The sequence below is a fragment of the Anomaloglossus baeobatrachus genome, chromosome 5 (assembly GCF_048569485.1).
Source record: "Anomaloglossus baeobatrachus isolate aAnoBae1 chromosome 5, aAnoBae1.hap1, whole genome shotgun sequence".
NCBI lineage: Eukaryota > Metazoa > Chordata > Amphibia > Anura > Aromobatidae > Anomaloglossus > Anomaloglossus baeobatrachus.
In genome coordinates, this window is record NC_134357.1 from 506,231,336 (window position 1) to 506,254,840 (window position 23,505).

Genomic DNA, 23,505 nt, shown 5'->3' on the forward strand with positions numbered 1-23,505 from the left:
GTCCTTTCTTTTTCCCTCAGAAGATTTGGGGGATCTTATTGGGGCGGTTCGGAGTACTATGGGGTTAGAGGAAGTACAGTCTCTTCCCTCTATCCAGGATGAAATGTTTGCTGGCCTGAAAACAGTCAAACAATTAGGGTTTCCGGTTCATGCCAATATTCTGGATATTGTCTCTCAGGAATGGGAGTTTCCTGAGAGGCGGGTACGGAGTGACCCTAGACGCCGGTTTCCTCTAGAACCTTCTGGATTACATTGGGAGGTCCCAAAAGTAGATGTACAGGTGGCTAGGGTAGCTAAACAAACGGCGCTTCCCTTTGAAGATACTTCCCAACTTAAGGATCAGATGGATAGGAAGGTAGAAGGCCTAATGAAGCGATCCTGGGAGGCATCGTCTTCTTCCATTCAAGCTAACATTGCCTCCACTTGTGTATCCAGGTCCCTACTTAGGTGGTTAGACCAGTTGGAGGCTCATATTTCCCAAGGTACCCCTCGGGAGGAGTTGCTGGAATCCCTTCCCTTACTTAGGAAGGCTACCAGTTTTTTGGCAGATACCTCGGTGGAATCAGTCCGCCTGGCGGCCAGGACCTCGGTTCTATCTAACTCTGCCAGACGTGCCCTCTGGCTTAAGGCCTGGAGTGGAGACTCCACCTCCAAAATGAGGCTTTGCTCCCTTCCGTTTAAAAAGGATTTGGTGTTTGGGCCTGCCCTGGATGATATTCTGGACAAGGCGACTGATCGTAAGGCCTTACCTGATCCTAGACCCACCAGGAAGCGGTCCTTTCGTCCCTCACTGCCTCCGGCCTCCCAACCCAGGGGAAAAGGGAAGGCGGGCCGGTGGAGCTATCCTAAGGGTAGAGGGAGAAACATCCTCATCCCTCCACATCAACAACGTCCTCAGTAGGACAAACAGTGACTCGGCTCGGGGGGGGGGGGACGACTCTCGGCGTTTCTTCCCCAGTGGCGGTCCATAACCTCCTGCCAATGGGTTCTGAAGATCGTCTCAGAGGGTCTCCTAATAGAATTCATCTCCCCCCCTCTTCCGGGTCTCCGAGTCACAGCTCTGGCGTCGCAAGTTTCACAGGCTCTTTTGTACGCAAAGATTCTAGAGCTAATGCACTCGGGGGTCATTTCCCCAGACCCGAGTCAGGAAGAAGGGATAGGACACTACTCCCGCCTCTTCCTTGTCAAGAAGCCGTCTGGCGACGTCCGGATAATAATCAATTTAAAGCGTCTCAACCGACAGGTCAGGTACCGGCGGTTCAAGATGGAGTCAGTAAAATCGGCTATCCCCCTGATAGGTGTACACCACCAGATGGCCTCTATAGACTTGAAGGACGCCTACTTCCATGTGCCCGTCCATCCGGGTCACAGGCAATACCTCAGGTTTGCAGTTCTACACGGGGAGGAAGTGCTTCATTTCCAATTCAATGTACTTCCCTTCGGGATCTCCTCGGCTCCAAGGATCTTTTCAAAGATCATGGCAGAGGTGGTGGCCTTCATACGATTGCAAGGTATCTGTCTGGTTCCATATTTGGACGACTTTCTTCTCATGGCTCCCTCTGCTCCGACCCTCCGGAGCCATGTGGAAAAGTCTTTAGGAATCCTTCGGTCCCTGGGATGGATTCCCAATCTCAAAAAATCACAGTTAAACCCCTCCTCCACTCGGCAGTTTCTCGGAGTGCTGCTGGACTCCGACCGACAGGCATCTTTTCTCCCGGAGGGCCACAGGGTAGCTCTGTTAGCCAAAATATCAAAGCTTCGCAGTCAGGCTCGCCCGACGCTTCAAGCGGCTATGTCGCCTCTGGGTTCTATGACATCCTGCATTCCCTCAGTCAGGTGGGCTCAGGCCCATTCTCGGTGTCTCCAGGATCATATCCTGGCGCATTGGGACAGACTCCCGTCATCCCTAAACAGACGGTTTCGCCTCTCGGGGCCCGTCTCCTCATCCCTTCTCTGGTGGCTGCGGCCCAACAACCTGCAGGTGGGGGTTGCCTGGACTCAGGCACCCCTGGTTACACTGACCACAGATGCCAGCCTGCGGGGATGGGGTGCTATGGTGGCAAACTCCCCATTTCAGGGGGTCGGGAGTTCTTATGTCAGCTCCCAATCCTCCAACTACCGGGAGCTCAGGGCAGTCAGGGAAGCCCTCCTTGCGGCTCAGGATCTCGTCCGGGACTCACGTCCTGGTATACTCAGACAATGTCACAACAGTGGCACATCTCCGCCATCAGGGCAGTACACGATCAGGCGCCCTGAAGTCGGTGTCCTCCCGGATCTTTCAATGGGCGGAACAATCTATCCCTTTCTGCAGTCCATCTAAAGGGCTCACTAAATCTTCAGGCAGATTTCCTGAGTCGTCGGGATGTTCATCCGGGGGAATGGAGTCTGGATCAGGCGGTGTTCTGCTCTCTGGTGGCAAGGTGGGGTGCTCCAGAAGTGGACCTCTTTGCTTCAGCAGGAAATCGCAAGGTCGCAACATATTTCTCCCTGAACCCTCGGGACAAGGCGTTGGGGGTGGACGCCTTCTGCCACGATTGGTCCTTTTGCCTCGCCTACACTTTCCCCCCTCTTCCTCTTCTCGCACGGACCCTGAGGAAGATCAGAGACGATGGGGTCACAACTATCCTGGTAGCCCCGCTGTGGCCTCGGAGGAGTTGGTACAGCCTGATCATGACTCTCGGGATAGACGGTCCGGTCCTCTTGGGTTCAGACCCCAGTTTACTATCCCAGGGTCCGATTTTCCATCCGGATCCCCAGAATCTCAAATTGGCTGCCTGGCTTCTGAGGCCCGGGCACTAAAGGCCCAGGGACTATCTGACAAAGTTGTGGCTACCCTACAGAAGAACCGTAAACCAGTGACTAATAGTATTTACAACAAAATCTGGAAGATTTTCCTCCTGGTGTGGTTCTCGGCCTCCTGACCCACTCCGGCCTAATGTTGCGCAGATTCTAGACTTCCTCCAGAGTGGATTGGACTTAGGCCTTCGGCCTAGCACCCTGAAGGTTCAGGTATCAGCACTCAGTGCAGTCTTTGACACGGCTCTGGCAGATCATCGCTGGATCCGCCGGTTCTTTGTGTCCGCTAGTAGGCTCTGTCCACGTCAGAGGGTCCTGACGCCTCGCTGGGATCTCAATGTGGTCCTTACCGGACTTTCTCAGTCACCCTTTGAGCCACTGTCCTCCTGTAACATTCGTTCTCTTTCTCACAAGACTGCCTTTCTTGTGGCTATTACGTCTGCTCGTAGAGTCGGGGAACTTCAGGCTTTGTCTATTCGGGAACCTTACCTGACCGTCAGAGATGACAGCATTGTTTTTCAGCTGGATCCTTCCTTCCTTCCCAAGGTGGTTTCGGATTTTCACCGTTCTCAGTCCATCATCCTACCTTCCTTCTGTCAGCATCCTCGGACTCCGGGTGAGGAAGTGTTTCATTCTTTGGACGTTCGTCGGACAGTGTTGCACTACCTGGAGGTTACTGCTTCTTGGCGTATTGATCATAACCTGTTTATCCAGCCCTTTGGTCGCAATAAGGGCAGGAAGGTGGCTAAGAGTACTGTCGCCAACTGGATTGTGCGGGCAATTAGAGACGCCTACCTCGCTCAGCATCTCTCTCCGCCTACCGGATTTACGGCGCACTCCACCAGGGCTACCTCTCTCTCCTGGGCTGAACGGGCAGGGGCTTCTCCTGAGCAGATATGCAAGGCGGCTACGTGGTCTTCCCTCCATACTTTCACGAAGCATTATCGTTTGGATCTGGATTCCAACAGGGCTTTGGCTTTTGGCAGGAAGGTCCTGCAGGCTGTGGTCCCCCCCTAGGTATCAATTCTTTGGTATTCCTCCTATGCTGTCGTGGAAGGGACTAGAGAAATAAGAATTATTCTTACCGTTAATTCGGTTTCTAGGACCTTCCACGACAGCAGGTAATTCCCTCCCCTTTTGTATTCATATATTCATGGATATGTTGTACTTCTCATATGCTATGGGTTCTTTGTAAGACACTGCCTAGGGGAGGTGGGAGGGTCCTTTTAAACCTCTTGTACTTCCTGTCCCAATTAGGGCGTGGAGAGACAACCTCCTATGCTGTCGTGGAAGGTCCTAGAAACCAAATTAACGGTAAGAATAATTCTTATTTCCTAGGCTTTATCTCCCCATCCCCGCCTCCTCCTGTTCCCATTGACGGAGGTTTGGAGTATGAGGTACAGAGGATCGTTGACTCTCGTAGGGTCCAGAATTCCCTTCAAAACTTGGTTCATTGGAAGAGATACGTACTCGAAGAGAGATCCTGGATTCCGGTTCATTCGGTGAGAGCGAGTCGATTGGTCAGAGTCTTTCATCGGAGGTTACCTGAAAAACCTAGGGATCCAGTGGGCACCTCTTGCAGAGGGGGTACTGTCACGATTCCTCTGTGCATTTTGCACATTAGGAGATGCTCTGCTGTATTTTCCTGAACTACTGAGCTGGCAGGTTGATTGACTGTGCAGGATTCTATGCTTGTTTTGGGAGGTGCTCATTGCTTACGTGCTTCATCGTCCTGGTAATTTCTCTGCTTCTTTACTGAGCATGATCTCTCGGAACCTTGCCAGTAATACTGTACATTTTGGTTCAGTTGTTGTGCTGTTGACCTGTCTTTCTGCTAGTATTCTGATCTTTGTTTTCTGACCCCGGACTGTTGTTTGATTCCTCTCTTCCCACTCCCTGTTCGTGTTGTGACTTCCTGGCTTTTACCTTGGCCGTTACCTGACAACGTCTCAGTTTACTCTCTAAATCTATTACATGCCTTCTTGGAATTCTGATCCTCGGATTGTGACTGACTACACCTCTGTGTACTCCCTGTATCCATACATGTCCTCCAGTCACCAGACTCTGGCTTTCCTGACTACTCTTCCATCTGTACTACCCTTAAGTAGTGACTTGCATTACAAGAACCATGTGGAAGTGTGTGACTGGGGTTCTAGGCTTATCGGTCCCTTTAGGGTTACTAATATTTTTAACTTTTATGTCCGTACAGCTGGAGCTACCTGAAACGTTTAACACTCATCACATAGTCCATAGGTCCTTGCTCTGGAAATGTGTTGTGTCTCCAAATGGTAACTTGAGGGGCCTGATCACGTTTGGGATGAATGATATTACCACTCTTGAGAGTCCTGAAGCCTCTCGTTAAAAGAGGGGTACTGTCACGGTCGCCTCTCTATGTTTGGAGGCTAGTGATGAATTCAGGGCCTCATTTCCATCTGGGACTCATCATTTAAACGTGGTTTCTTTTCTTTCAGTACATCAGGAGTTAATGTCAGCAGTCCTAGTTGAGTGTTTCAGCTACAACTGCTTTGTAGCCATGCCCCTTCAGGTTTAAATAGGTGTTTTCCCCGCAATCCTTGCTGAAGATACAAACTTATTTGTTCTTGGCCGCCTTGGATGAAGGTTCTACTGTGAAGGTTTCCTGCTCTCAGGCTTTATCCTTTTGCTGCTTCCCCCCCCCCCCTGTTTGTCTTACCTTAACTTTTGTCTTGTTAGTGCAGTGGTGGGTTCTAGTGTACTTCACCTGCCCTACACTAGCCAGAGCATCTATAGGATCTTCTCAATATCTCCGGTTCCTGTTCAGTGACAGTTGCGGAGACTGTATAGGGACTGGCTGGGAGAGTAGGGACAGCTGCAGGTGAGGATGAGAGGTGTCCCACCATTCCCTCTCACTAGTTCCAGGGCCCCTTGCTGTTATTGTGTCCCTGGAGTCCCCTTACCTATGTTTTGTTGTGCATCAGATGCACGTAGGTCTAGACGCCCCCGCCACACTTGTCAAATCTGCCAAGCGTGACAGAAAATGAGGAGTCGGGGATGGAGGGAACAGAAATCAGTGCTGGGAGAATGAACCGGGGCTCTCTGCACATAGTAAACAGCTGGAAACACAGGAGCTGCTGGAGAAGAAGTCTGCACTGGAGACCGATAGTGAGGAGCTGGGGACAGAGGGAACAGAACTCAGTGCTGGGAAAGGACCGAGGCTCACTGCACATAGGAACCAGCTGGCTCCATAGGAGAAGCTGGAGGAGAAGGCTGCACTGGAGACCGGTAATGAGGGGACAGAGGAAACAGGACTCAGTGCTGGGGAAAGGACCAGGGCTCTCTACACATATTAAACAGCTGTAAACACAGGAGAAGCTGGAGGAGAATTCTGCACTGGAGGCCGGTAATGAGAAGCTGGGGACGGAGGGAACAGGACTCAGTATTGGGGAAAGGATCAGTGCTTTCTACACATAGGAGACAATGAGCTCCACAGGAGAAGCTGAATTCTATTAGAAAAGGGACCAGATCATTGCAGGTGGAAGTATGTGGAGATTCGTCATTACTGGGTGTAGGGCACATTATCCCTCTCAGTGCTGCACTCACATTACAAGAGACAAAACTTGTTCTGATCTGTGCAGCTCTATTAGGAGATCTGTCTGTATCGTATTAGATTGGGTCACTTCCATCTTGACGCCGGTTGCTGCTCTGTTACTGTACAATTTCCATCATGGCCGTCATCCGCTCCATGTTGTCACTATCAGGCTATCTAATGTTCAATCATTATCTGACAGCCCTAATTCTGCTATCCCAATCTCTGTGGATGTTCCTTGCACTTTATAATATGATGTATTTTTTTTATGAAATCTAATATATAAAGCTGTGTGTGTGTGTGTGTGTGTGTGTGTGTGTGTGTGTGTGTTTATGTATGTCCGCTAAAGGAATCCGCACCGTTGCATTTACAATCACGAAATTTTGCACACACGCCTTGTGACTCAGAAAACGTCATAGACTATGTTTTGACCAGCAAATTTAACCCCGCGCTTTACAGTTATGCTCCAAAAATCCTGCCTCCATTAGAGTCAATGGAGCTGGAAACCAAGGGTTATTATTAGCAGCTATGATTGGTTGCTATAGGAACGAAAGACATTCATAGTATAACAAGCTTGTATGTGAGGTAATATGATATTGGTGGAGAAAGATAGAGAGAGAGACGGACAGACAAAGAGAGAGAGGCAGACAGACACAGACAGGGAAAGAGACAGGCACAGACATACAGGGAAAGAGACAGAGACACAGACGGGGAAAGAGACAGACAGGGAAAGAGACAGACAGAGAGACAGGGAAAGAGACAGGGAAAGAGACAGACAGAGAGACATGGAAAGACAGAAAGAGACAGACCAGGGAAAGAGACAGAGCGGGGAAAGAGACAGACCGGGGAAAGAGACAGACCGGGGAAAGAGACAGACGGGAAAAGAGACAGACGGGAAAAGAGACAGACGGGAAAAGAGACAGACGGGAAAAGAGACAGACGGGGAAAGAGACAGATGGGGAAAGAGACACAGAGATAAAGACACAGACAGGCAGACAGCGAAAATGACAGGCAGCAAAAGAGACAGACCGGGAAAGAGACAGACAGAGACAGGCAGACAAGGAAAGTGACAGGCAGCAAAAGAGAGACAGACCGGGGAAAGAGACAGACCGGGGAAAGAGACAGAGACAGGCAGACAGGGAAAGTGACAGCCAGAAAAAGAGAGAGACAGACGGGGAAAGAGACAGGCGGGGAAAGAGACAGATGGTGAAAGAGACAGACCGGGGAAAGAGGCAGACAGAGCTACTCAGACAGGGAAAGTGACAGGCAGAGAAAGAGAGAGACATATGGGGAAAGAGACAGATGGGGAAAGAGACAGAGAGACAGACAGAGACTGGGAGAGTGACAGACACTTACTATCCCGGGCAACGCCCGGGTACTACAGCTAGTCTGTAAAGCTGAGTGTATGTGTATATATGTCCGCTAAAGGAATTTGCACCGTCGCATGTACAATCACGAAATTTTGCACAGACAATCCATTTGACTCAGGGAACGTTATAGACTCTGTTTTGAGGGGAAATTTTAACCAAGCGCATTACATTTATTCGCCAAAAAAACTGCCTCCATTAAAGTCAATGGAGCTGGGATGCACAGTGCAGCCAGAACTTCAGAAGAATGCGCAGCCTCGCCGTTGAATGGAATGTTGGCATGTCACAATGCAGCCAGGGTAAGAGACAGACAAAGACAGGGAAAGAGACAGGCAGGGAAAGAGACAGGCAGGGAAAGAGACAGGCAGGGAAAGAGACAGGCAGGGAAAGAGACAGGCAGGGAAAGAGACAGACTGGGAAAAGAGACAGACAAGGAAGGAGACAGGCAGGGAAGGAGACAGGCAGGGAAAGAGACAGGCAGGGAAAGAGACAGGCAGGGAAAGAGACAGGCAGGGAAAGAGACAGGCAGGGAAAGAGACAGGCAGGGAAAGAGACAGACTGGGGAAAGAGACAGACAAGGAAAGAGACAGGCAGGGAAGGAGACAGGCAGGGAAAGAGACAGGCAGGGAAAGAAATAGAGAGAGAAACAGAAAGAGAGGGAGACCGACAGAGACTGGGAGAGAGACAGAGAGACAATTACTATCCCGGGCACCGGGCCGCCAAGTGCTACAGCTAGTATTTAATAAGCATTCAGTTATTTTAGATATGTTCTGTGTTTTTGGTGCTGAATTGGAGATATTCTGTGATAAATCTCTGTCTGTTACTATAATTGGATTGTGAAAAGAAGGAACATAGAGTTTTTATAGTGCAAAATAGTATAAAAAGTTTATTAAGACATTAGGTGAACATCCATTAAAAGCGCATAAAATGTACCCGGACCAGGCCTTATATACAAATCGCTAGGGATTCAGGATATACAGGATATAGGTAGACGTGGGTGTACATTTGCGGGTATATGCACATTTGTACATATGTACATGTATATATATACTATAGGAGCACTTTACTAGTCTCTGTCTGTTTAGTGGTGCTGTCTTCTCCTTTTCACCTACATCCTTAAGTTCGCACCATATGAAAGGAGAAAAACACTTTGATCCTTGCATCTGGTGTTATATTGTTAACCTCATATAATCTGTCTGTTATTGCACAGCAGTTAATTATAGGTTACTTACCATTCAGTGTCACCTGGTGGTCTCAGTGCAAACGTGCTGGCTCCGGAACTCGTCCTCGCGTGACTGCCGCTGTCTAGACGTCTCACGACGCGTCCTTGTTCCCGCGCATGCGAGATTACGACGTGACAGCTGATATCTCGAGGGATTTGACTGGTGTGTCAGCACGAGCGCCATTTCGGGACTTCCGGGAAGGCCTTGATTTCACTGCCGCTATTTAAACCCGGTGAATTGGGGGGCATAACCAGGATGTCTCTCCCCTGATGAAGAATTCATACCAAACACTTTGAAACGTACGTCGGGCGTTTTCCTGAGGTTCTTTCCTGTGACCGACCGTTTATTCTGTTTTTACCATCACCGCTGGTAGATATCCATTGCCTGGTATTGTCTGTATGTTATACTAACATATATGGGATCCTGAGGGAATACGTCCACTATGGGTCCTGTCCAATAAGGAGTATATTATAATAACAAAATCATTGCCTTACAATTTTGTAAATGTTTAATTTATCCTGAATCCCTAGCGATTTGTATATAAGCCCTGGTCCAGGTACATTTTATGTGCTTTTAATGAATGTTCACCTAATGTCTTAATAAACTTTTTGTACTATTTTGCACTATAAAAACTCTATGTTCCTTCTTTTCCTATACTATGATGCTGAGTTTGTGCTACATGTGGGGATTCGGCAGAATCCATATCCACAATAATAATTGTATGGTGTTACGAAGCTTATTGTTTACATATAATTGGATTGTGTGGTATACCGGGGGCAGGACGGGGCCAGGACTGGATGTTGTGATCATGTGAAGCCAGTAACAGCTCCGGAGATTTCTTACATGGGATCTTCTTACATATTTTTTACATCGTCATCTTCTCCCCATTCAGGTCCCTACAATATCGGATCCTCTCAGATCTTCTATATTAAAGAATTTTCCTGATTGACCAGTCAAGGATGGATAGGGACAGGGACAAGATGGCGGAGAGGATATTGCACCTCACCCTAGAGATCCTCTTCTGGCTTACTGGAGAGGTGAGAGATTCTGATGACGTCACATTACATCATTCTTATCTATGGGAATAACAGATGGACAGAACTGGAGAGGTGAGGACTCTGGAAATGTCTGTAGTGAGGTTTATTAATGTGTCTCTCCATAACCAGGATTACACAGTAGTGAAGAAGACCTCTAGTGAGCACTGTCAGGCCCCTGTGTCTGAGGGACGGGGAAGACCCCTGAGACCAATCACGGGGCCTCCACCTCACCCCCTGATACATGAGGACATCAATGAGCAGAAGATCCTAGAACTCACCTACAAGATGATTGAGCTGCTGACTGGAGAGGTGACACTGCTGGGAATGCTGGGACATTATACAGTGACGCTATGAAGGGATCGGGGGATGACGGTATCATTGTATGTGTCAGGTTCCTATAAGGTGTCACGATGTCACAGTCTATTTCTCCATGGAGGAGTGGGAGTATTTAGAAGGACACAAAGATCAGTACAAGGACGTCATGATGGAGGATCCCCAGCCCCTCACATCACCAGGTAATAGACAGGACTAAATACACACGGCCTAGAATTATCTGTATGTAAAGAATTAATTTTGTCACTGTATTTGTTTCCTCCAGTTCTATCCAGTGAGAGGACAACACCAGAGAGATGTCCCCGTCCTCTTCTTCCACAGGATTGTAAACGAGAAAATCCCGATGTTCCTCAGGATGATCAGGTAGATGGAGAGAAGGAGACATGAAATCTCCCTATGATGTGTAGACGGCTGTGAAGGTCTTGTGCTGAGTCTTATTATTTCCACCAGTATTATACACTGAATGGACAACTAATTACAGACACTTTCACACTCCCATCTGAAACTTATTAGACAGATGACACAGAGTGCAGGATAAATCGGAGTGATCAGATTTCAAAATGGGAAGATTGAGCAATCTGAATGGCTTTGAACAACTTCTTTCTTCAAATCTCAATTTACAACTAATTTCTAACAGCACCCAGTGAGCTATTTCTAAGCTAAACCTCTCCCAGTTCCTAAAGATTTTTCTGAACACATACAATGAACAGTAGGTGGTGCCACAACCTCACTCTACAAATCCCCACATAGTAAATAAGCATTTCAATTACAGTCTATTGTATATACAGTGAACCACCTAGAAACATCTAGCAAGACTCCTCCAACTGCAGGGCTGACTCTCTAACTCTCCCCTGCCCAGCTGCCTTAACACCATAACTTTTCACATAAAAATGATTACAATGAAACATAGCATTAACCATATAATCACAATACCTTGCATCAGACTCCTGTAATAACAGGAGAAGAAAAAAGAAAAATCAGCTCACCCAGGTCTATGGAGACTCCAATGAGAGACAGGTGCAAGGATAGAGGCCGGCCACGCCAGGAATTCCACAAAAAGCAAAAATATCCAGCATATATGCTGGATATTTTTGCTTTTTGTGGAATTCCTGTAATAACAGTATATCCTGAATCATCACAAACAAAGCTTTATGTCACACAGCAATTCCCTTCAGGGAGTGCTTCCACTATTTTACACCAGGAAGGTGACAGTGAGGTTTCCTTGTTTCCCTAGACTGAGGTAGATGAGGTTGTTCAGATAATGTCAGCACCTGCATTGAATTTGCGCAACTGCAGGAAACTATCCTGTTGGCAGTGACCGATATTCCTGGGGAACAATCCCAACACCTAGAGCAGGGGTGGGGAACCTTTTTTCTGCCGGGGGCCATTTGGAAATTTCTACCAATCTTCGGGGGCCGCACAAAACGATTTACTTGAAAATTAGTTCAAACAACTCACTGTGGCGGCTGGAGCATCTACTCTTTGGTTCAGCTGTAATATTTGGTAATATTGATCTTGTTGCTTTTCACAACTGCTTTTCCAGGTTTGAGTTTGCTGAGACTGCTGTATGTTCATCACAGGGGAAGGTTGCGAAGCACAGACAGGGCTGGGGGAGGCTGGAGACCCAGGCAGGAAATCAGCTCAGGCGCTGCAGAAAAAGTCATTGCGGGCCCCCACCTCTGACCTAGAGGAATCTGTGACATAATGAATTGCTTCAGTTCTGAAGGACAGAGGAAGCCCAACGTGCTACTAGGTGATTTCTCCAATACTGTGACAATTCAGTGCATATTTTATACTTAGAGGAGATGACAGTGTAGCGCCCCTGACAACCTCAGGACACTACAGGGAACTGCATCCTCTTGGGGATGCAGGACCTACCCCCTGGGACCTGAAGTACTAGTGCCGATTCCACCAACACACATCTAAATCCTAGTTCTCTCCACACTGGGCAGAGAGGGTTAACCTTGTAAGGGTATGGTCGCCATGGGAACAAGTCCCTGGGTATAGTCAGCCTGGTGGGAGGGGTTAGCAGTCAGTTAGAGGCAGTGAGAAGTCGGGAGCACACAGGAGAGGTGTGCGGACGTGCCTGAGCTGGGTCCGTGAAACTGTGACCCCGGGGCACAGGTGAGAGGTCGCCAGGACGGGTACCGAGATACCGCTGGGACCGGAGCACGCATGGGGCACAGGGCCCTAGGTCAAGCGCAAGTTTTAGACTGTTTGGCAAATACCTGCACGGTGAGGATACCTTCACGGACTTCATCGAGTCAGATAATCCGGGGGCATCAGCAGTAAACTAGGATCGTGGTTTGGACACTTACCTCCCCGCTGGGTCCGCACTGCCCGCCTGAATGGAGAAGGAGACTGTACCCCATAAGGCATACCTCCCAACCGTCCCGGATACAGCGGGACTCTCACGCTTTTGAGCCTTTGATCCGGAGTCCCGCCCGTGGGCCTGAGTATCCCGTGGCTCCACCCACCCACTGTAGCCCCGCCTCGCTGTTTCTCCCTTCTATTCATTACAGAGTCGAGCGCGCACCTTGAAACTTCTGTGACTGCTGCCGAGGTATGAATCACCCCCTGCAGCAGAGCGGACATCCCCAGCCCCGGAGCAGATCCTCTGCACCAGAGCCGACCCCCCCCTCCCCCAGAGCGGACATCCCCAGCCCTGGAGCGGATCCCCTGCACCAGAGCCTCCCCCCCCTCCCCCAGAGCGGACATCCCCAGCTCCGGAGCCTGTGCTTCTCTGCAGCTGTTCTCTCTGATTCCCCGTGTGTGGCTTCTCACTGCTGCAGACACACGGGGAATCAGGAAGCTGAGGAGAAAGTGCAACCAACACTTCTCTCTCCTGCAGATAGCACTGGCAATAGCAATAACCTATGCAGAGTTACATCTGCAGACTTCTATTAGCTTACCGATCAGTGGTCTCCTGCCTGTGGAGCTGCTGGGTCCTAGCTTTCCAACAGCTTCAGCTCTGCTTTATCCTGGCTCCCCTACCAGTTAAAGGGAAACTGTCAGCAGAAATTTAGCAAAAAAATTAAAAGATTCCCCTCTGCAGCTCCTGGGCTGCATTCTAGAAAAGTTCCTGTTGCTATTGTGCCCCCTTTGAGACCTAAAAAAATACTTTATGAAGTCTTACCTTTTTGTATGCAAATGTTTTTTTATGGTCACGGGGGCGGGCTGTCTGGCGTCCGTTATTCCCCCCTCCTGCCGCTTTACGCAGTCCCCCATTGCTCATTTCCATACATGAGGATGCCTTCCTCATGTAACTGTCCTCCCGAAGTTTTGCGCATGCCCAGTGGCACTCTCGCGGGACTGAGCACTGTGCAAAGTGTGAACGCTTTTGAGGTGATTGCGCAGGCGCGAGATTATGGGCGGCGCTGTGATTGTCATCAGCAGCGTTATCCAAGTACCCGCCCATAATCTCGAGCCCACACTTTTCCCTCTGACTCCACTGTTATGCGCAAGCGCTGGCCATATGAACCATGTTACCTATTACCGCTTGCACGAGATTATGGGCAGGTACTTGGATGACTTTGCTGATGACAATCACAGCGCCGCCCATAATCTCGTGCCCACGGTAATAGGTAACATGGTTCACATGGCCAGTGCTTGCGCATAACGGTGGAGGCAGAGTGAGAAGCGCGGGCACGAGATTATGGGCGGGTACTTGGATGACGCTGCTGATGACAATCACTGCGCCGCCCATAATCTCGCGCCTGCGCAATCACCTCAAAAGCGTTCACACTTTGAACAGTGCTCAGTCCCGCGGGAGTGGCACTGGGCATGCGCATACTGTCTATGCCCCCAGCCCCTACTGTGCTGAATATACTGTAGCCCCCAGCCTCTCCTGTGCTGTATATACTGTAGCCCCCAGGCCCTCCTGTGCTGTATATACTGTAGCCCCCAGCCCCTCCTGTGCTGAATATACTGTAGCCCCCAGTCCCTCCTGTGCTGTATATACTGTAGCCCCCAGCCCCTCCTGTGCTGTATATACTGTAGCCCCCAGCTCCTCCTATGCTGTATATACTGTAGCCCCCAGCCCCTCCTGTGCTGTATATACTGTAGCCCCCAGCCCCTCCTGTGCTGTATATACTGTAGCCCCCAGCCCCTCCTGTGCTGTATATACTGTAGCCCCCAGCCCCTCCTGTGCTGTATATACTGTAGCCCCCAGCCCCTCCTGTGCTGTATATACTGTAGCCCCCAGCCCCTCCTGTGCTGTATATACTGTAGCCCCCAGCCCCTCCTGTGCTGTATATACTGTAGCCCCCAGCCCCTCCTGTGCTGTATATACTGTAGCCCCCAGCCCCTCCTGTGCTGTATATACTGTATAGATATACAGTGTATGTGTATATATATATATATATATATATATATATATATATATATATATATATATATATATATATATATATATTATGCTATGTATGTATCACAAGAGAGGATGGGGGTTTTATATATTAGTATATAAACCCCCATCCTCCCTTGTGATACATACACAGCGGTGTCAGTGTGCACTGTGCGTGGCTAGGTCTGTTAAAGTGATGCCAAGTGATCACATGCGAGGAGGAGCTGGACAGAGACAAGCGGGGTAGGTGAGTGCGGCTGCTGCTGGCTTCCCCATATTATTACCTCCAATGTGTGTATATGTATGATGTATATATCCATGTATGTCAGTGTAGATGACTTTGATGATTGTCTGTTTATATGTATTTTATGGAATTTGTCTTCAAATATGTACCGTATATGTGCCTATGCCTGTGCCCACGATCAGGACTCACTGTGTCCTGGAGGCAGCGGGTCCTGACCTGCGGGGCTGCACGTCTCCTCCGCAGGAGACCACAGCTGCCTGTGCCCACAATCAGGACTCGCTGTGTCCTGGAGGCAGCGGGTCCTGACCTGCGGGGCTGCACGTCTCCTCCGCAGGAGACCACAGCTGCCTGTGCCCACAATCAGGACTCGCTGTGTCCTGGAGGCAGCGGGTCCTGACCTGCGGGGCTGCATGTTTCCTCCGCAGGAGAACGCAGCTGCCTGTGCCCACGATCAGGACTCACTGTGTCCTGGAGGCAGCGGGTCCTGACCTGCGGGGCTGCACGTCTCCTCCGCAGGAGAACGCAGCTGCCTGTGCCCACGATCAGGGTTCAGTGCGCTGCGGTCTCCTGCTGTGTTCTCCCTACGGAGGACGCATGCAACTGCAGCAAACAATTGATATGCTTCAGTCTGGAAAGATACTCCGCAGGTCAGTGTTTGCTGCAGAAAAAAGAAGCACAGTGGGCACGGGATTTCTAGAAATGAATCCACTGTGCTTGTACTGTACAATGCAGCGTTTTAGACACAGCAAAAACACGCTACATCCAAAATGCTGCAAACACTGATCGTGGGCACGCAGCCTTAAACAATGTGATCAGCAGTGCTGAAAAGGATTAGCTGTGGGAGTGACAGATTGCAAAATGGGTGTGGTTAGGGGGCGTGGCTTAAAATTGCCACGGCGCCGCATACTTTGTCCTTCTTTCTCATCTTTAAATGTTGGGAGGTATGCATAAGGGACAGTTGGGGTTCCAAAATGCTCCACGCTACGGGGACTCAATCTACAGAGAGTGCCGGGGACAGAGCAACCTGGGTCACTACATTGGCACTGGTCCTCCTGGGACCTGAACCAGCAATCCCTGGGTCCACAGTGAGTAGAGACTGTTAAAGACAACCTGGTGTGGTCTCCATTATTTCCCCATTATTTCTCCCAGGCACAGCCCTACTTGCGGAGGGCCTACCATCCCAGCTGCCACTACCACCATCCCTGGGAGTACCCACATTGAGCAGCAACCATCCTTAACTGCAACCCGCAGGTGGCGTCACGAACATTGATTTCATTATCCCTTGTAAATAGCTCCTGCCATTTCATTAAGTGTCCCCAGGGCACGGGACCGGGCAACGGCCACCAGAGTGACATTCCCATTTGTTACTGCCCGGGACCGAGTACCCCCTTCCCTGGGCGACACAATAGGATAAAGCTGATCATAGACTTTAGATGATGTCTGGATCTTTTCACTATTTTCTGGTTATCGAGACTGCTGGTTGGAAAAAGGAATCAATATACTTTGATTGATCTTTGTTGGTTTTCAAAATTATTTTATTTAATAGTTATTACTATTATTAATAGTTATAGTTATTATAGTTAATATCTAAGCAAAGTGGATGTGATTACATTAAGGCTGCTTTCACACATCCAGTTTCAGCAGTGCGGCTCAATCCAGCTGTGAAACCTATGCAACGGATGCGGCAGTGGCAAAAACCGCATGCGGCGGCCAGATGCGGTTTTTACCGCATCGCGCCGCATCCGGCGTCCATAGGCACGCATAGGAAAATGCGCCGCATCGGCTGGATGCGGCGCGATGCGTTTTTTTTTTTGCCGCACCAAAAAAAGTGCCAGGCAACGTTCCATCCGGCCGCCGTATCGGCTAAATCTGCCGCATGCGGCAAAAAACGGACGGAACGCAAGCCCATGCGGCACAATGCGGCACTAATGTTAGTCTATGCAAAAAAAAACGCACCCGGCAGCAAAAAAAAACCCGGTTGCGTTTTTTCTGCAAAGTGCCGGATTGTGCCGCACAGGAAAAACCGGAGGTGTGAAAGCAGCCTAAGCTGGAGGAGAAGTCTGCACTGAAGGCCAGTAATGAGGGGCTGATGGGAACAGGACTCAGTGCTGGGAGCAAGGACTGGGGCTCTCTGTGTGGCGCCCTGGACAAGCCAGGACGTCACAGGTACTGCAACAACACACCCCACACCCCGGTTAGGAACATCTAAGTCAGACTCAAATCCTTGTTGCCTCCCTCCAGGGGCTGATGTCCACACCAGGTGGGGCGGAGCCAGGCGGTTGGCTCCTTCCACCGAGGAGTTCACAGTCCTGGAGGCGGGAAAAGGGGGCAGTGCAGTACAGTGCAGTTTGGGGTTGAGTGTAGAGCGAGAGTGAGGGAAGTAGTAGTGGAGGAACTGACTTGCCGTGTCCGGGTACGTGGCCCGGGCACAGAAACAGCAAGGTTGGCAGATGGTGGTGACCGTCTGCAGGAGAGGCCGATTGACGCACAACCGTAAGGACCGGGGACGGGAGGTGGCCCGCCGGTACCGGATCGGGGAGCGAAGAGAAGCCAGCACCATCCGGCAGGGCCTACGGACCCCGACCAGGCTAGGAGTCACCGTAAAACTGGTCAAATCCGTCAGCAACGGGAACCTCCGGGGTTTCCCAGCAATAACGACCCGACTGAAGGCAACCGTCCAAACCGTGAGGGAGATAAAGCTACCGCCAGAGCTAGAGCTCCCAGGGCCAGAGCCTGCAGGCAAAAGGGGGCTCCCTTAGCCAACATTCCGCGGGGGAGCGGGTTACCGGTGGCAAGCCATCGGGGCCGAGAACATAACACCGATGCAGGGAGAGACAGTTACCGCCAGCCTACCGGGAGTGACCGTCGCAGCCGTCTGTGGGACTCGTCCATCCAGCCGTTTGTTTTACCGGAGACTCAGTGTGCGTTACTGGCTGAGTAAGTACCACCGTGCCGTCTAGCACTGCGCTGCCCGCGACCCTGCACCTGGTCAAGCCCCGCAATCTACCAAACAGCCCACGGAGGGGAGAGAAACATCCCAGCTGCTCCCTGTCATCGCTCCCGGAATCCCCGTACAGAGCAGTGGTGGTGCCCCAACCTCACCACACACCGTGGTTGGCGTCACAAACCGACATCCCAAGCACCAACAAAACTCCCCTTTCAATCACGGGCGAGGAGCGCCGCTCGAGTCCCCGGATCCGGCCCACCGCTCGAGCCACCGAGCAGCAGCAGCAGCAGCGCCGGACCCGAGCGTGGTGAGCACAGCGCCCCGCCGCCCGCGACAACTGCACATAGGAAACAGCCGGAAACACAGGAGAAGCTGGAGGAGAAGTCTGCACTGGAGACCGGTAATGAAGGGCCGGAGGGAACAGGAGTCAGTGCTGGGGAATAGGAACAGGGCTTTTTGCACATAGGAAACAAGGAGCTCCACAGGAGAGACTGAATTCTACTTGAAAAGAGACCAGATCATTACATAGCGTGTGGGTCTTCAGGTGGAGGTATGTGGAGATTCCCCATTACTGGGTGCAGGGGGCATTAACTCCTTCAGTGCTGCGCTCACATTTCACGAGACAGAACATGTTCCCGTCTGTGCGGCTGTATCTGGAGATCTATCTGTATCAGATTAGATTGGGTCACTTCCCTCCTGATGCCGCTTGCTGTTCTGTTACTGTACAGTCTCCATTATGGCCGTCACCCACTCCATGTTGTCACTATTAAGATACCTTAATGTTTTATCGTTATATTACAGCCCCAATTCTGCCGTCCAAATCCCTGTGGATGTTCCCTGCACTTTATAACTTTTTGTCTTTTTTATGAAATATTTAATAACCATTCCGATATTTTAGATTTGTTCTGTGTTTTTGGTGCTGTATTGGAGATATTCTGTGATAAATCTATGTCTAATTATAATTGGATTGTGTGTTATACCGGGTGCAGGACAGAGCCAGAACTGGATGTAGTCATCATGTGAAGCCGGTAATGTGGCGCCCCTAAGGCTTCAGGCGCCACAGGGTACTGCACCTCCTTTAGGGTGTAGTACTTAACCCGGGTCCAAGGAAGGTCGGCACCAGTTCCACTAACATACACATACATAAACAGTGGGTTGCCCTCCCCAATGGGGACCGGGTCACAGAAGAGGGTCACCCCAGCGGTTGGGTTTACAGGACGCCACCGCACTAGGGGCTCCCGATCCACTGGAGCCAGGACTCGGGGTCAGGGAGAAGCAACCACCAGGGGAAGTTAGGAGCACACAGGGAAAGAAGCGGGTTGACCTAGTGAGAGTAGTGAACCAGCTGGTGGCAGCGGCTGGTGGCAACAGCTTCGGACTCACAACACAACTAGCAAAGAGAGAGCAGCTACAGATGCCGAACAGAGCAGACGTGCGAGGCAGCTCTGTGGGCCAAGGTGTTACAACACGGCCGCTGGGGAGAAGCAGGAGGCTGCTTCCACATGACCGGCGCTGTCAGGGTACAGAACCCCAGGGCAGGCATACTTCAGGTTGTCTACCAACTCTGCAAGGGTCGCGGGAACAGGCTAGAAAAGTCACCGGACATGTCTCACTATTCCTGGAGCCAAATAGCACATAGGATCCCGGGCTGAGCTCTTCGAACGGCCCCACATCGGAACCGCACTATCAGCATACAGGACGGGACACTCTACTGACTCCGGGATCCCTAAGTGCTTGATGCCACCGGGATCCGATACTTAGCGCATCAAAGGAGGAAGGGCCCATAGGCTGACACACACCAGACCTGACCTTCTGCCGATTCGGGATCGGCTGGAACCTATCGTGGAGACTGGTACTTTGGGGCAGCGCCTGAACTATCAGTGAGTAAAAGACCTGGAACCGCAGCCCCCGTCTCTGCCTCTCCTTCGCCGTCGCCCAGCCCTGCGGTGCCAACGGGGACTACCACCACCCCTGTCCGTCCTCCATCATCTTCCCCGGGGTAACCCCACTCCGCCTTTGGGGAGCGACACCATCCCGGCTGCGAGCTTTACCATCAGCCCCGGAGAGCAACACCCGCAGCGGCAGCCCATCTCTGGCTGCGGACCACAGGTAGTGTCACGATCTAAAAAGACTTTCCTAACCGTCACTACCACCCCCATCCTCCATCCTTGCTCCTGTCCACCACCTTCCCTCCCTTCTGTAAGCCTTGGGGTCACGAAACCGGGCCAGGCCAGCCTGTGACGACGCAGAGGATTTGCACCCCCAGCCCGGCGACGAGTGAAACCCCCCCCCGACCCCAGGGTGTTACCGTAAGGGCTGCTTCTCACTTGCAAGTTACTCGCAGTAGAGCAATGCGAGAAAATCTCGCATTGGAATCGGACACATGTTAGTGAATGATTCAGCTCGAATTTGCGATTTATTTTTTTTTACTCAGTCCAAATCGGACTGAGAAAAAAATCGCAGCATGCTGCTTTTTTGCGAGTTTCTACTGCAAGTCTCTCCAATGCAAGTCTATGGGAGCGTGTAAAAAAAATCGGATGTCACGGGACGGCACTCACACCATCCTAGTAACATCCGATTTTCTAAATACATTTCTCGCATGTTTCCTAAAACACTGGAAACGAGGGATGTCTCACAATGTCGGTCAATCACTATTCTCTGTCAGTCGGTCTCTCCCTCTCGCTCTCTATTCTCTCTCTGACGATCGGTCTGTCGGTCGTTCACTATCTCTGTCCCTCTCTCTCTGTCCATGTCGGTCTATCCCTCTCCCTCCCCTCTCTCATACTCACCGATCACCGGCGCGGCGCTGCACGGCGTTCACACTGCTCCAGCGGCTTCTCCTCTTTTGAAAAAGCCGGCCACTCATTATTCAATCTCGTATTCCCTGCTTTACCCGCCCACCGGCACCTATGATTGGTTTCAGTCAGACACGCCCCCACGCTGAGTGACAGCTGTCTCACTGCAACCAATCACAGCAGCCAGTGGGCGTGTCTATGCTGAGCAGTAAAATAAATAAATAAATAATTAAAAAAACGACCTGCGGTCCCCCCAATTTTAATACCAGCCAGATGAAGCCATACGGCTGAAGGCTGGTATTCTCAGGATGGGGAGCTCCACGTTATGGGGAGCCCCCCAGCCTAACAATATCAGTCAGCAGCCGCCCAGAATTGCCGCATACAGTATATGCGACAGTTCTGGGACTGTACCCGGCTCTTCCCGATTTGCCCTGGTGCGTTGGCAATCGGTGTAATAAGGAGTTAATGGCAGCCCTTTGCTGCCACTAAATCCTAGATTAATCATTGCAGGCATCTATGAGACACCCCCAATGATTAACCTGTAAATTAAAGTTAATAAACACACAGTGAAAAAATCCTTTATTTGAAATAATAAACAATAACAAAGACCCTCGTTCACCACTTTATTAAGTACGCAAAAAAAACATCGTTGTCCGACGTAATCCACGGAGGTCCCTCGACGCTCTCAGCTCTGCTACATGAAGGTGACAGGAGCTGCAGAAGACACCGCCGCTCCTGTCAGCTCCACGCAGCAACTGAGGTGAGAAGCGCGATCAGCTGATGTCAGTCAGGTAACTCGTGGCCACCGCTGGATCCTCCAACAGTGACAGCAAGTCGCCCGAGTGACAGCGATGAAGTCACAAGTGAGTTGCGGTCACGGGGGGAGGATCCAGCTGGCCGCGGGTAACCTGAGTGACGGCAGCGCTAATCGCGCTAATCAATTCAGTCACTCGGGATTAGCGGTCACCGGTGAGTCCTTCACGGGTGACCGCTAATCAGGACGCGACACAGACAGAGCCGTGGCATGACAATGAAGTCGGGTGAAGTTCACCCGAGTTCATTGTGATCGTGCGGCTCTGTCTGTGTCTGCTGTCATCTGCCATTCAGCTCTGCTACATGGCTGTCAGCGGCCATGTAGCAGAGCTGAATGGCAGATGACAGCTGCTGAGAAAAAAAAAGGATCCCACACGGATCACACGTATTGCACACGCACTGCAATCATGAGAACAATCTCAGGATCGCAGTGCAGTTGCATTGCACTCTGACCTAACGTGAACTAAAATCAGCCGAGTTTTTTTCAGCTCACTCGGACCGATTTTACTCGCATAGATGTGTTTCCAGCCTAACACCTCTGGAGATTTCTTACTTCGGATCTTTATGATGTTACATTGTCATCTTCTCCTCATTCAGGTCCCTACAATATTGGATCTTCTCAGTGGAGACCTTCTGTGTAAGAGAATTTCCCCGATTGCTTCGTCAACGATGGATAAGGACAGGGACAAAATGGCGGAGAGGATGTTACACCTCACCCTAGAGATCCTCTTCTGGCTTAATGGAGAGGTGAGAGATTCTGATGACGTCACATTACATCATTCTTATCTATGGGAATAACAGATGGACAGAACTGGAGAGGTGAGGACTCTGGAAATGTCTGTAGTGAGATTTATTAATGTGTCTCTCCATAACCAGGATTACACAGTAGTGAAGAAGACCTCTAGTGAGCACTGTCAGCACCCTGTGACTGAGGGATGGGGAAGACCCCTGAGCCCAATCATGGGGCCTCCACCTCACCTGATACATGAGGACATCAATGACCAGAAGCTCCTAGAACTCACCTACAAGATGATTGAGCTGCTGACTGGAGAGGTGACACTGCTGGGAATGCTGGGACATTATATAGTAACGTATGAAGGGATCGGGGGATGACGGTATCATTGTATGTGTCAGGTTCCTATAAGGTGTCAGGACCTCACCGTTTATTTCTCCATGGAGGAGTGGGAGTATTTAGAAGGACACAAATATCTGTACAAGGACGTCATGATGGAGGTTCCCCAGCCCCTCACATCACCAGGTAATAGACAGGACTAAATACACACGGCCTATAATTATCTGTATGTAAAGAATGAATTCAGTCCCTGTATGTGTTTCCTCCAGTTCTATCCAGTGAGAGGACAACACCAGAAAGATGTCCCCGTCCTCTTCTTCCACAGGACTGTAAAGAAGAAAATCCCAATGTTCCTCAGGATGATCAGGTAGATGGAACGAAGGTGTCATGAAATCTCCCTATGATGTGTAGACGGCTGTGAAGGTCTTGTGTTCAGTCTTTTTATTTCCACCAGTATTATACACTGAATGGCCAACTAATTTCAGACACTTTCACGCTCCCATCTGAAACTTATTAGACAGATGACACAGAGTGCAGCATAAATTGGAGTGATCAGATTTCAAAATGGGAAGATTGAGCAATCTGAATAGCTTTGAACAACTTCTTTCTTCAAAAGCTATTTCTAACGCTCCAATTCCTAAAGAGTTTTCTGAACACAGACAATGAACAGTAGGTGGTGCCACAACCTCACTCTACAAAGCCCCACATAGTAAACGTGCACTTCAATTACAGTATATTGTATATACAGTGAACCACCTAGAAACATCTCCCAAGTCTTCTCCAACTGCAGGGCTGACTCTCTAACTCTCCCCTGCCCAGCTGTCTAAACGCCTTAACTTTTCATATAACAATGATTACAATGAAACATTGTCTAGTCATTATTGTCTAGTTCTATATTATATTGAGAAACAATGTTTCACTGTCACCTTCATGGTGTAAAATAGTGGAAGTGTGGCGCCCTGGACAAG

The 23,505-nt window shown here is 50.2% G+C and overlaps 1 protein-coding gene across 1 annotated transcript in view; it reads left to right on the plus strand.

Moving 5' to 3' along the window:
* Positions 1 to 23,505, plus strand: part of LOC142311978 (uncharacterized) — a 38,790-nt gene that overhangs the window by 8,921 nt on the left and 6,364 nt on the right. The window contains exons 2-9 of the mRNA XM_075350847.1: positions 9,844 to 9,988; positions 10,118 to 10,297; positions 10,380 to 10,503; positions 10,587 to 10,684; positions 22,063 to 22,212; positions 22,342 to 22,518; positions 22,600 to 22,723; positions 22,807 to 22,904. Coding sequence (XP_075206962.1) covers positions 9,911 to 9,988; positions 10,118 to 10,297; positions 10,380 to 10,503; positions 10,587 to 10,684; positions 22,063 to 22,212; positions 22,342 to 22,518; positions 22,600 to 22,723; positions 22,807 to 22,904 — 1,029 coding nt within the window. The 5' untranslated portion in view covers positions 9,844 to 9,910. The remainder of the gene's footprint in view (positions 1 to 9,843; positions 9,989 to 10,117; positions 10,298 to 10,379; positions 10,504 to 10,586; positions 10,685 to 22,062; positions 22,213 to 22,341; positions 22,519 to 22,599; positions 22,724 to 22,806; positions 22,905 to 23,505) is intronic.